The sequence below is a fragment of the Hyperoodon ampullatus genome (assembly GCF_949752795.1).
Source record: "Hyperoodon ampullatus genome assembly, chromosome: 5".
NCBI classification, from domain to species: Eukaryota; Metazoa; Chordata; class Mammalia; order Artiodactyla; family Ziphiidae; genus Hyperoodon; species Hyperoodon ampullatus.
Genome location: NC_136918.1, coordinates 141,213,111 through 141,227,265, shown reverse-complemented (window position 1 = coordinate 141,227,265; position 14,155 = coordinate 141,213,111). Strand labels below are relative to the sequence as shown.

Here is a 14,155-nt window from a genome sequence, read left to right as displayed (position 1 = left end):
TTCTTGACTCAGCTTCTTATGGGACCCAGAGATAAGTGACGGTCAGAACATTAGAATCAGAAATCCCTGCATAGGTGGTCTCACATTTTTGTAAGGAAAGAAAGTACTGGCATCTTTGGGACTATTCTCACCTCTTAAGGACACTGCTAAAACTTCATGATAATAGGAAAAGTCACATTTAATATCCAGTTACATATATAACAAAGAAAACGAATCAACCCTTCAATTATTTAAATTGTTCAGTCAATTTTCTTCTTGCCCTCTTACTGAGACCAAAAAACTGGTGCCCAATTTTATGGCAGTCATCAGGGGAGCATAGTGGCAGCACCAGTGCAACCAATTTTCCCAAATAACCAGTAGGAACCCCTGAATAGCTTGACTCTTATTTTCCATCCTAATCCTTAGAGAAAGGTCATTCCAACTGGGGGAAGTTTTTATAAATAAACCTCTTTTACTTCAACTTTTGGTTAGTCTTCTCTGTAAATGGTGAAACAAATATTGTTGCATAAGAAATCATAGTTTTATCATTGATTTTAGCTATGCGTCATGTTTCAGGTAAAAACTAAATAAATAAGGGCCAATTGTAGCTTATAGACAGGATAGTGATTGAGTTTTAACTAAGGACTCTGCACTCTTTTTTTTTTTTTTCGGTATGCGGGCCTCTCACTGTTGTGACCTCTCCCGTTGCGGAGCACAGGGTCCGGACGCGCAGGCTCAGTGGCCATGGCTCACGAGCCCAGCCGCTCTGCGGCATGTGGGATCTTCCCGGACCGGGGCATGAACCCATGTCCCCTACATCGGCAGGCGGACTCTCAACCACTGCACCACCAGGGAAGCCCTATGGGTCAATTTTGATTTAATTTTGATTAAATTTTATTTTCTTTACGAGTCCTTTTTTCTTATTTGTTTCTTTGCATTTCTGGAATTTTTCTTTCTTTTTTTTTTTTTTTTTTTTTTTGCCTCTGAGTCCTTGTGGGATTTTTTTTTTAATTATTCAAACAGAAAGTCACAAAAGTTATAATCATCCTTGGAATTTTTTATAGCAGCTTTTAAAAATTTTATTTTATTGAAGTATAGTTGATTTAAAGTGTTGTGTTTGCTGGGTCATATGGTAGTACAGAGTGAAATAAGTCAGAAAGAGAAAAACAAATACCATATGCTAACATATATATGGAATCTTAAAAAAAAAGGTTCTGAAGAACCTAGGGGCAGGGAGGAATAAAGACGCAGACGTAGAGAATGGACTTGAGGACATGGGGAGGGGGGGAACGGTAAGCTGGGACGAAGAGTGGCATGGACATATATACACTACCAAATGTAAAAGAGATAGCTAGTGGGAAGCAGCCACATAGCACAGGGAGATCAGCTCGGTGCTTTTTGTCCACCTAGAGGAGTGGGACAGGGAGGGCGGGACAGGGAGGGTGGGAGGGAGACGCAAGAGGGGAGGGATATGGGGATATATGTATACTGATTCATTTTGTTATACAACAGGAACTAACACAACAATGTAAAGCAATTATACTCCAATAAAGATGTTAAAAAAAGTGTTAATTTCTGCTGTACAGCAAAGTGATTCAGTTATACATATATATATATATTTTATATTCTTTTCCATTATGGTTTATCACAGGATATTGAATATAGTTCCCTTGTTGCTTATCCATTCTATATATACTAGTTTGCATCTGCTCATCCCCAACTCCCAATCCATCCCTCCCCCACCCCCTCCCCCTTGGCAACCACCAAGTCTGTTCTCTATGTCTGTGAGTCTGTTTCTGTTTCATAGATAAGTTCATATGTGTCATATTTTAGATTCCACATATAAGTGATATCAATCATATGGTATTTGTCGTTCTCTTTCTGACTTACTTCACTTAGTATGATAATCTCTAGGTCCATCCATTATAATAGCTTTTTTGAGTTATAATTCACATACCATGAAATTCATGCTTTTAGAGTACACAATTCAGTGGCTTTTAGAATATTCAGAGAGTTGCACAATCCCCATCATTATCTAATTTTAGAACATTCATAATCCCCCCCCAGAAAGTCCCATACCCTATAACAATCTATCCCCGTTCTTCCGCTCTCCCACCCTGCCCCTGGCAACCACTAATCTACTTTCTGTCTCTATGGATTTGCCTATTCTGGACATTTCATACAAGGACTCATAAATGTATAGTTTCCTGTGATTGGCTTCTTTCACTTAGTATAATGCTTTCAAGATCTATCCAAGTTAAGCATGTATTGGTACTTCATTTTTCCTATTGTTGAATAATCCTCCATTGTATGGATGCAACACATTTTATCTGTTCACAAGTTGCTAGATAGTTGGGTTATTCATATCTAGAAAATTTTTATTGAATGCCAAACATTGTGACTTTTACCTCACAGGGTACTGGATATTTTTATTCCTGTAAAATTTTTGACTTTTATTCTTAGATACAGTTCAGTTCCTTAGTGACAATTTGATCTTTGTGAATCTTGTGTTTAATATTTGCTAAGCAATACCAGTATGGTGTTCAGTCTAGGACTAATTCTTCCCCACCACCAAGGTAAGACCCTTAGGCACTCTGTCCAATGGTTCCATGGATCTTGAGGGCTTCCAGTCTGGCTGCTGGGGGCAGGCACTATTCCCAGCCCTGCGTGAAAGCTGAGCACTGGGACCTCCAATCCTTTCAGGTGGTTCTTTCCCTGACCTCAGATAGTTTCTCCTCATGCACACATCTGCTCAGCTGAAGACCCAAGTGGGCCCCTATTAAGATTCTCCATGTAGCTGTCTTCCCGGTGCTCTGTCTTGTGGACTCCAGCCCCCTTCCAGGCTCTCAGCTCTGTCTCCTTGACTCAGGGAGGTTGCTGGACTCTTCCTGGGTTCCCTTCTCTGTGCCATGGCCTGGCAACTCTCGCAAAAATGTAGCAACCCTGCAACTGTTGGCCTCACCTCATTTATTTCCCATATTTCAGGGAGATGATCACTGTCCTTCATTACCTGATGTGCAATGCCTTTGAAGTTGTTTCCTATATTTTGTGTGTTCTTTGGTTGTCTCAGGTAGAAGGGTCCATCTGGTTCTTGTTATTCCATCCCAGTGGAAAACAGCCGTGCCGTGACCCACAATGTAAAGGGTTAAATTACTCATTAGTGGCTGTCATAGCTGCTGCATAGACAAATTCAGACTATGTAGATATTGCAGATCCAGCCTTTTAGAGAGGGATGAGAGGTGGCTTTTTTTCTTATAACAGATAATGTGTTAATAAGCATTCCTTTAGGAGATCCATTTGTGCCATTGGCCTCCTTGAATGTGGGAACATTTATGTCTCCTCTCACAGGTGATCAGCGAGTTTGAAGCCTCTCCTGACTCATTTTCCTACAGAATTCCTAACCTGAGTCGGAATCGGCAGTACAGCATCTGGGTGGTGGCCGTGACCTCAGCCGGGAGAGGCAACAGCAGTGAAATCATCACAGTGGAGCCAGTAGCTAAAGGTATGCCACCCATTATGGTAAGGGCCTCATTGCCTATGACTATTTGACTGGTTTTAAGTCTCTATTCTCTCTGAAATAAAGCTTAAAATACCCTAAAGATCAAGTAAACAAGAAGACCATGTGTTATCACATTTCAGCCCAAGAAATAGATTTGTTGCTAGCTGGCACTGGGCTTTTGTGCAAATCAGGAAAGCATCCTCCTAAGGATGAGTGGCTTTACAACTTCCAATGCCTTGGGGAAAATTAGGAAAAAGAGCCCCCATTCACCCCTTTGGGTAGGTGAAAATCACTGCATAACAGCTTGCCAAACAAGTTCTAGTATCTTCAAAATCAGGTCTCGTGCTTCTTAAAGAGAAATGTCTATTTTTTGGTCTATGGAATTTAGAACCTTATGAATATAAGGAAATCATTAGTTCTTCTTCTATTGATGGAATGCTGTTTACAAAGACCTTAAGTAACAAAAGGAAGTTTGTTTTAGGAAGAAAAAGTTCTTAAAAGTGAATGTAATATCTTCACATTGAGATGTTAAATCTGGCCCTAAAAAGCACGTATAGACACAGAATTATTCTACTTCTGGTAATTGCTACCATGTGGTGGTTAGAGTCCCCCTAAGTTAGCACTTGTCATGAATAAATGCATTTACCTCACAATTCCAGGCAAACAGGAGTTGTCCCGGGTTTGAGAATATGCCACATTGGCAGTGTATTACTCATAAGGTTTCTAGGTGCCTGAAAGAGAAAATAAACATTCCAAGATTCCAACTTTCCCTCTAAGAGTTCTTGATAACATGCTGGTAATGTGACAGCTAAGAAAGAGGCAGGATAAAGTAGTGAAGGAAAAAGAGAGTGGTGTCACACTTTGACCATAAATTCAAATAGAAAATAAGCGTATTGTTGGTAAGGAATATAAATGGTGGATTTTTTCTGTCTGTTGTACTCTTTGATCATAATATCCAGCTACCCCCAACATACACTTTCTAACATTTAGAAAACAGTGATTATCAAAGGGCATCAGGACTGTGGGATTTAAAAAAAAAGAACTGCAACATAAGATGTAGGGTTAGAGATAGCCTCACCTCTTCTGTACTCTTGTTCATTCAATGTTACATCTCCAGACCCAGCCAGGAATGGCTTGGCTACGGTAGAGGATGTGCCATACTCAGAGGGGAAACAACTGGAAAGTGGCTATTTCCATGGGAATAGGACTTGTCTGGGGAGATTAAGTGTCATTTGGTTATTTAATAAATCATTTTGAGTGCTTACTGTATGTCAGGCATTATGCTAGCAATACAGGGGTGATTTTGTCAAGGGAGCTTGACTGCTATAGCAAAATATCTTGTGTCAGTGGCTTAACCTGATAACCCAGACCAAACAAATGTTTCTGGACTGGGTGGCTTTCCTGGGTGGCTCATTCCACATGGTGACTCCAGGATCCTGGCCTCTTCCACCTTGTGATTTGAGATCCTGGGTCCTTTATTTCCAGCCATGTAGATGGAGAAAGAGAGCATGGAGTCTCATAAAGAAGGTTTTCACGGGCCAGATGTGGACGTGTTTACTTCATTTTTACCCATATTCCATTGTACAGAATGAAACATGGGTCGCACCTAATTTCAAAGCAGAGCTTGGAGATGAAGCCAGGCTGAATGTCCAGAATGAAAAGGAAACAGGATGTGGTGAGCCCACAGGAGCCTCTTCTAAGGATTATATACAACATACTTGTTTACTCTCTGCCCTTGTGGAGCTCCAAATTGGGTGGGGACACAGTAAACAAAGCATCACAAATATACACGTATAATTGCAAATGTCAATAAATGCTTTAGAGAACGGAACCCACTTAGAGCCTTGGCCACACAAAGATGAGTAAATGCAGTTACATGACGAGGGAAGAAAATGCGTCCCAATGTTCGAAGGCCTCCAGCCTAGGAAGAGTTACGTGTGTTGGAGGTCTGGATGCTGGACCTGTGGGTCTGGGGAGCGGGGAGTGGTGTCAGAAGAGCCGCGGGGGAAGGCAAAGGCCTGGCCAGGCTGGGCCTTCAAGGCTGTGTTAAGAATTTCAGATTCTACTCTAAGCAAAATGGAAAGACACTGTGGAGTCTTAACCAGAGGAGGGACATGATCCTATCTTTGTGTGTGCATGTGTATTAAGATTCCTTCTTAGAACAGCTTTAGGATTATGGAGAAATTGTGATGCTAGTAAATAGAGTTGTGCACTTCATGTCAGGTTTCTCCATCATTGACATCTTACATCAGTAGGTGTACTCGTGACACCTAATGGCAGGTGTGTTTGAAGACCATGCTGATGTCTATATCCTGAGTGGATCACAGGGAGGTAAAGGCGGGAAACACAAGAGGCCAGACAGGAGCCCGAGCAGCCAGGCAGTGTGACCTGGGCTAGCGTGGTAGCAGAGGGGCCTGAAAGGTGTGTCCTGGGTGTAGAAGTGATGGGACTCAGTGGACGATATGCGGGGGACAGGAGGAGAGCAAGAACAAACAAGCAAATCTAGCGCGTGTTGTTGTAGGTGGTGGTGTCATGTACTGGAGAGGATGACCATGGAGGAAGGGGTTTGTGAGGCGGGTGAGAGGATATGGGGACATTTTGGACACATTCAGTCTGATGTGACTGAGAGCCATCCACTTGGAGATTCTGTGCCATTGGGGAAAGTCCTGACTCTTCAGAGACATCTGGCAGGAGGCAGAGAAGGAGCGGGGTTGGCACCCAGGCACCCCTCACACCTGGGCTTGGGAGAGCCCACCTGGACCACAGAGGGAGGCGGAGAGTCAGGTCCAGGGGTAGCTGGAAGCACGTGTCAGCTTGCACTGGGGAGGGGGAGGCCCGGGAGCTGGCAAAGAAAAGGGTGTCAGGCCAGACAGGCAGGGGCAGGACCAGGAAGGCAACATTGGGAATTCGGCGGAGATGCTGCTGCCGGGAGACCAAGGGAAGCAAGACTGGCAGTGCCCTTGGGTTTGGCCATGCAGGGGACCTCAGGGACCTTCCAGAGAGCAGCTGCGGTGGCAAGCGAGGACTGGGTGATGGGAGAAAGTGAATGGGAGGTGGGGAAGCAGAGGGACTGAGCAGAACATTCTCTAAACGTACATCGCCAGGAAGAAGTGACAAGAAAGAGAAGCTGGAGCGAGGGCAGGGTCTCACGCCAGGCAAGGCTCTGGTTTCTGAGGTTTACCGTGTCAGCTGCAGAGCACACCGTGTGGCCATGGGAAGACTCCGTGGACAGGGAGGGGTGGGTAATACAAGATAAGGAGCCGACGGCCGCAGGATGAGGTTTGGAGAAGGAAACACAAGGGGGTTTAGAGGTTCAGTGGCAGGAAATGCGAAGCTCCCGGCTGGGGTCTTCCAGTTTCTGTATCAAGTATCAGGCAGTTGGGGGCTGTGAAGGAAGGACCAGAAGTTTGAGAAAAGAAGGGACAACAGCAAGTCATCATTGCAGAGAAGCGGGAGGAAACTTACTAACGAAACCGACACTGACAGGGAGAGCTGAGAGGCCAGGTGAGGTTGGTGACTGTAAATCTACGGCGGTTCCCAGGTTCCCGGGTACGTGGATTTCTCCAGAAATGTTCAGCGTCTCATGCTTAAATAGAGTTCACCCAGAGTTAGGGTTGATCTCCATGGGTTTTCCAGAAAGGAGCTGAGCTAGGGAACACCTCCGGCGTGGAGCAGACGTCTGGCTGGCAGGCACCACCCAGGAGCCCCAGACCCTGGCAAACCATAAACCATAATGGCTGAAAGGTCCAAGCTGGACAGACGGGGCCAACCACAGGCTGAGGAAGCTGGTGCAGCTTGTTTTGCAGTTGTTGGAAGATCAAGGCAGGCTGGCAGCCGTGGCAAATCTGGGGGGTCCAAAAATCCAGGGTAAAGTTCAGGAAGAGGGCTGCTGCTTTGGGGGAGGGAGCCGCAGAATGAAACCACGCACCCAGTATTGGAGGAACGGCATCCTGGGAAGGAGCCCAGGGCCGGGGGTGGGGCATGGCGGGCAGACCCAGAGCACATGGCCCGTGGCTGGAGCAGCACAGGAGCTGGGAGGGGTGTCCAGGTTGCTAGTGGGCTACGGTTTTTCATCAGAATCACCTGAGGTGCTTGTTCAAAGACAGACCCCCAGAGCCCATCCAAGATCTGCTGAATCACAGAGCCAGAGTAGGAACCTGCATTTTTAGCAAAGATTCTAGGTAATTCTCTTGCCCACTCCAGTTTGCTTAGTCTTAGAATTTCGGAGTAGGATCCTGTAAATTCCAGCTTCCACAAATGGACATTAATTCTAGAAACCGGGTGTGCTGGGCTTGAAGATGAAGTGGTTTTAGCCAGTGTTTTTCAAAAGCCTAGTGGAAACCCACTCATAAGTCCTGGAATTAATTTTAGGCATTGCAGCCAGCATATTAAAGAACTAAAATGGAATAGAGTCAAATGGGCTAGACTAGCTAGGCTTGAAAAGAGAGTAGAAAATATCAGAATGCATCATACACAGTAAGCACGACTGTGTAGAACTTTTCTACGTACATGTGTTTTCATTTACACACACATTATGTGTGCAGCTTCTGGGATTCAATGTAAAATGTATTTCTTGCAGGGGGAGGGGCTGTTAGAAAGCTTGAAAGCCCCCCAACTCTAGCTGGGTTTCCCTAATCACCCCCATTTTGTTGCAAGGATATTCCTCATCATAAAAGGATGGTCTGAAGGGTTTGAAAGGGAAAATGCCAAACTTCCAATGTCAGAAATCCGATGCTACCTGCCCAGGATATTTTTGTTACCGTGATAGAAAATCAGAAAAGTCAGTAAGTGATAAAGCGGGCTGTGCCCTGGAATACTCTATTTCCCGGTGAAGGGTGCCATCCGTGAGCCACCTCTGAAGACCCTTCTCTAAGGAGGAAGAGCTGCAGTTTCTCCTGCAGGCAGGGAACGTTGCTTCAGACACATGGGTGGCTTTTGCTATAATACTTGCTGCACAAAATAGGCCCAGCTTCTGAGCCCGCTGGCACTTCCTCTCTCTCTGCTCTTGCCTCCAATGCTTAGAACAACAAAAGTCAGAGTTGTCTGGCAGACCTCAGTGATGAAAGCTTTGTGCTCTAGACCAGGATGACTTCTCATGAGTTGGCTCTGGGAACTCCACCTTTCCTGGCATTCCAGCACTCTCCTGAGAAGTCTGAGCCCCACATCTGCTGGCCAATCTCAACCCTCAAGCCCAAAATGGTGCAGGGGTGCCAACACTGGTCCCATCTTTATGGGTCCATCATGAGATTGGAGCTGCCTTCCACCGCTGGGCTCCTTGTCTGTGCATCCAGATGGGCTGAGCTTCTAGAGAGTGGCCCAGAAAGCAGTGTCCCAGTGAAAGGCAAAGGCCGGGCAGATCATTCAACCTCTGGAGGACTCGTATCTTGGTGTCTCTGTCAGCTTCTGTGTCTCACCCAAGAAAGTGGCGCTAGGAGCCTGTCAGTACAGGGCCCCTCTGGTCTCCAAGGAGGCCCCTACTGACATGGGGCTGCCCTGGGCTTTTTCCTCTCCACTTCCTGGGCCCTGCAGCCACTTTGGGATTGTACCAGGGCCCATGTCCCCAGGAGATGCCCCTGTTCCAGCATCTGAATCACTGCCCAAGCAAACAGTGGTTCTTCTAGAGAGGCCAGTCCGGAAATGTTTATTTTGCTAATGTTTGTGCTGAAGATCAAGCTGATATAATAAAGTCAGGAAAGTACCACAAAATTGATAAATAGAAGTTGTTACAGTTTTACTTCTCCCCGTCTTGGGACTTTATGTTTTGTTTTGTCTTTTCTCTGAGATATTACAAGTATGTTTTAATGTGCAGTTTTGGGTGTTGAGAGAAATTGCTTAATAAGTGCTTTGAAAAATAACTGGGCTCATAGAAAGCACATCTTGGAGCTGCTGGGCTTATGAAGCCCCAAGTATTTAATTTGGGGTCCTTGTGGTTTAGTCAATACAAGGGGATAAAACGCTACAGTAGGGGCTTTCGGCAGTTTGTATGTTCATACAATGAACATCCCTTAGATGCACTCTGATACCAAGAATAGTGTTGACAGGTGTGACATTGATTGGCAGAGACACACTCTCCTTTCTGGGGTGTTGCTGGGTTGGGGAGGGTCACCTTGGCCTCTGTGTAGATGACTCTGTATAGTTACTGGGCTTCTGCTCTGTTTGGTGGTTCAGCTCCCGCACGAATCCTGACCTTCAGTGGCACGGTGACTACTCCATGGATGAAAGACATCGCCTTGCCTTGTAAAGCTGTTGGGGACCCTTCTCCTGCGGTAAAGTGGATGAAAGACAGGTAACCAGTAACCCAATGTATGCCCTCAGTACATCAGACACACCGTGCTGAGTCTGGTGGTCTAATTTTGTATATTTACACTCTTGAAAGCTCCAGAAAAACTACCCACTCTTCTGCGATAGAGAGGAAGTTGGTTGAGGGTGGTGGTGGAAGAATCTCAGCTTTAACACTAAAAGGATCTCATCTATCTTGTCAATTCTCTAAAATTTCCGAGCTTTACGTTCATAAGAGAATGCTTCCGAGGAAAATAGTCTAGCCAGCCCAGTAATCTCCGTGGAAGTTTCCTGTACCTTATCATGAAAACCTCCTGTATATCTGAGATGAACGTACCCAAAATGACTGGAGAATTAGCACTTATCTCTTCTCCTTCCATGATAATGGACCAACTAACACTAACTCAAATGCTCTGAGAAATAACTTAAAGAAATGGAATGCATTAAGACTTAGCTAATATAAAATCTGGTTTTCCGTGCTCAGTAGGAATTATTACAACAACAGCAGATGAAATGGAAGGGAGGAAATGAGTGAGATGGATTTTGTTCGTGTAACTTTTTAAAGTAACTTACCTCTATTCAGAGGCAGAAATTAAGATATAAATAAAGGGCTGGGAATTCACTGATGAGCCTAGAGATTTGGTATAAAATGGATTTGGAAGAGTTCCTATTTTCAAACAAAGATGCTTAAAAGACACAAACTATTGAAATGTTGGTCTTGGCCCAGTGACCACTTTCTCATCTCTTTTAAGTCAGTTAATATGAAGGAAATAAGTAAGCTCCCGAGGTCCAGTGGTATTCCACCGGATGTGGGGATGACCACAGATGACTGGACAGTTGTCACCATGGCCGAAGCCAAGATGTCGCCAAGGGAACTCTCTTTATGCTAGAGTCAGCTCATCACCATCTTGGCATATCACAGTTCATTTCTTATGTCAAAATCATTAACAACTGTAACTTTAAGTGAATCTACAAGCGACCCCAAAATTTAGTTGTCCCTGTCTGCTCTGGTCAAAATGACACGTCTGCCCACAGAAGCAATTCCCATTGGGATGCGACAAGCATTGACCTATGCAGCCAGAAGCCAGGACTTCACACGGACCTCGCTTCAACACAGCACTTTTTACAAAGGACAAAACTCAGCTATGTGACTATTTCTGTCATATAATCATCGTTTAGTTCTTACTTAATATAACCTTCCAGATGAGTTGTTTGCTTCAGAAAGAGTGTTTATGCTTTTCCCCAACCTCAGCTAACTTGGATTGTAATTTCTTTAATCTGCGCCTTTTTCTTCCCGTGAGGTAGTAACGGGACACCCAGCCTCGTAACGGTTGATGGGCGGAGAAGCGTCTTCAGCAACGGCAGCTTCGTCATCCGGACAGTGAAGGCGGAAGATTCTGGCTATTACAGTTGCATCGCCAATAACAACTGGGGATCGGATGAAATTATTCTAAATTTACAAGTACAAGGTACCATGTTTTGGGACTCTTTCTGATGCTCCTTTTTGTATGTATGCCTGTGTGCAAAGAGTGAACAAATTTAAAAATCAGTCTTTATAAAGAGCTAATTGCTACTTTCATATTACAAAAACGTGGATGTTCATTTTGGAGAATATAATTAAACAAATCAAAGTAAATAAAAAGCATTCATAACCTGAGAGATAACACTGTTTACATTTTTTCACATAGGGAACCTAGTCTCATTTGTCTTTAGGTGTGCATTGCTGAAAAAGCCCTTTTTTTTTTTTCTTTTTTTTTTTTGCGGTACGCGGGCCTCTCACTGCTGTGGCCTCTCCCGTTGTGGAGCACAGGCTCCGGACACGCAGGCTCAGCGGCCATGGCTCACGGGCCCAGCCACTCTGCGGCCTGTGGGATCTTCCCGGACCGGGGCACAAATCTGTTTCCCCTGCATCGGCAGGCGGACTCTAAACCACTGTGCCACCAGGGAAGCCCTGAAAAAGCCCTTCTTAATGATGTCCACTAATTGCAGGATTTACTTCACACGTGTACAAGTGTAACCCAGAAAACACCAGCAAGAAAAAAGTCTGAATTGAGGTGTTTTATGAATGCTAATTAGCTGAATTGTCATATGTAATGTATACTAAAAGGACACTAACTAAAACTCTGTAGGGCATTAATGTTTAATTGTGTATTTAATACAGTGTATGTAATTATTATTGACATCATACACCAAAAGTACATGACAAACTTAAGATTGTCAAATCAAAATCATGTGTAAAATCCCAGATGGCCACTGACTGGGTTCAAATTTAGATGCACAATGATATTTTATTAGTAGAAAAAATCAAAGTGTAAAGTCTCCGGATTTAAGTGCTATCACATTAATAAATCACAGCAAGTAAAAAATAAAACCAATGTTGTCCTCAATGGGAGGGGAGGGAAGGGAAAGAGCTATATATTTTTTTAAATAATGCAAAATTGATCTGGAATTTCAAGTAACTTGAAGTCAGGAGATTTCAGGGCATTTTTGGAGATAGACACTATATGATGACTCAAGAGATGAATCCATTTTTCATGGCTTTGAGTTAATATATCAGGCTTCTCTTGGAGGAAAAGAGAAGGACATTTTATGAGAAGGTTTCTATATAATTTGGATAACCTTTCTAAATTTCTTCAGTATTGCTGTCTGCAGAGCTAATCCAAAATATTACTGAGGTCCATTGATTAGAAGTATGTATTCTTCAAACCTTGTATGACTATTCAAGTTCTTGTGCTGCCACTCAATGGCACACCTTTGAGTTCAGAGCTGAGTGTGTGTGTGTGTGTGTGTGTGTTGCCTCTTGAGCAGGGGAGTACGTGAAATAGTGGACATTTTTGCATTTTTTCCCACTAGCCAGGCTTCCTCTCCCCCTTTCATATCACTGAGAACTGAAAAGCTAAGTGGGTGCCATTTATCTTTCTCACTTGAACCATGGCTGAAATTTAGAGTAAAATAATGCATGGATCCTTAGTAAGTTCACAGAAGATTTCGATTAGTGGTGAGCAACTCAGAAATGTAAGGAATCGGTGAGGGAATGAGGAAAGAAATCCAAGTAGAAATGTGGTTGAATTTTCTTTAAATAATGGAATCATTCTGTTCTATCTCTTTAGCCCAGGATTTCAACTAAATAGACATTTTGACAGAAGTGAATTGCATATTTTGTCAATCTGAAACACTTATTTAATAAATGGCTGTTAAAAAATCATTTGGTAAATGACTGTTACAGAAGACTGAAGATGTGAACAACTAATTCTTGTTTTCTAAAAACTGTTTCCTCCCTAGTTCCACCAGATCAGCCTCGGCTTACAGTTTCCAAAACCACCTCTTCCTCCATCACCCTTTCATGGCTTCCTGGGGACAACGGGGGCAGTTCTATCAGAGGTAATGAGAGATAGGTGGCCCACAACAGTTGATTCATTGTCATCATCCACGGGCAGATAAGTGACACATATTTATCAAGTAACCATTATGTGTTAGTTTCTTTCTCCCCCAAACTCATCATATAATTAATTCTTCCATTACCTATGCAAAAAACCACACATCTATTTTTATGGTATTTGTTGAATCTCACCCATTCATCCAAGGATTCCCATTCACAAAATGAGTATCATGCATGCAATCTGAGTGAAATATTAACACATGCAAAAAAAAAAAAAAGAAAGAAAAAACAAATGTGGTCATCTCTTCCCCCAAGATGCTGCATTGTGCTTCTTCCCCATGTTGTCAATGCTGTACCATCCATTCAGGTACTCAGTGCTTCAGTTAAGTAACCACAGTGACTGTTCTGACTTAGAAAGTACTGAAAGATGGGAAGCGGTCTACTTGCACAAAGCTTTTGCAATTAGCACAGAGTAGAAAAGAATTAAGGGAGTTTCTGCTGAAGGAATGAGTTAGCGTGATGATCCCAGCCTAAGTGGCATTGGGAGAACATTCTGAGCAAGTTGTAGACCAAGGGGAGGGCGAGAACCCAGAGGAGACTGAGGTGGCAGGGGATTAAGGAGACAAGGGACAAAAGGGGTCGTAGAGCAGGTGGAAAAGGATGACGGATAGAGCTCTGCCGGCAGAGGACATCCTTCTGAGAGAGGAGGAAGGTGAGCAGATGACAGGAAATACAGGGGCATCCTAGGGTGAGGCCAGTGGTGTCTGGAGCCGTCTCTCTCCAGCCCATGAAAGCACATGGCCACCTCTCTTCTCAACTTTGCCCTCAGTGACCACGGCCCGGCTGGGGATATTTACATACCACAGAAATCAGAAATGCTACCCATCAGGGCTTTTTTTTTTTCCCCAAGAACCAGTTGTTAAACATTGATTAGCACTCCACTGGGCAAAGGGGAGGATCTTTCTTTTTATAGCGAAGAGAAAGGTGAGATTATTTGTTTTGAATAGTTGGATGATTAG

At 43.9% G+C, this 14,155-nt stretch overlaps 1 protein-coding gene across 2 annotated transcripts in view; it reads left to right on the top strand.

The window, feature by feature from the left end:
- The window catches only part of DSCAM (DS cell adhesion molecule), a gene marked incomplete at both ends in the record, with an annotated part of 733,341 nt that overhangs the window by 661,743 nt on the left and 57,443 nt on the right, over positions 1–14,155 (top strand). For both annotated transcript variants that reach the window (XM_079704973.1, XM_079704974.1), the window contains 4 exons: positions 3,328–3,481; positions 9,647–9,764; positions 11,063–11,226; positions 13,040–13,138. In XM_079704973.1, the coding sequence (XP_079561099.1) occupies positions 3,328–3,481; positions 9,647–9,764; positions 11,063–11,226; positions 13,040–13,138 (535 nt within the window). The remainder of the gene's footprint in view (positions 1–3,327; positions 3,482–9,646; positions 9,765–11,062; positions 11,227–13,039; positions 13,139–14,155) is intronic.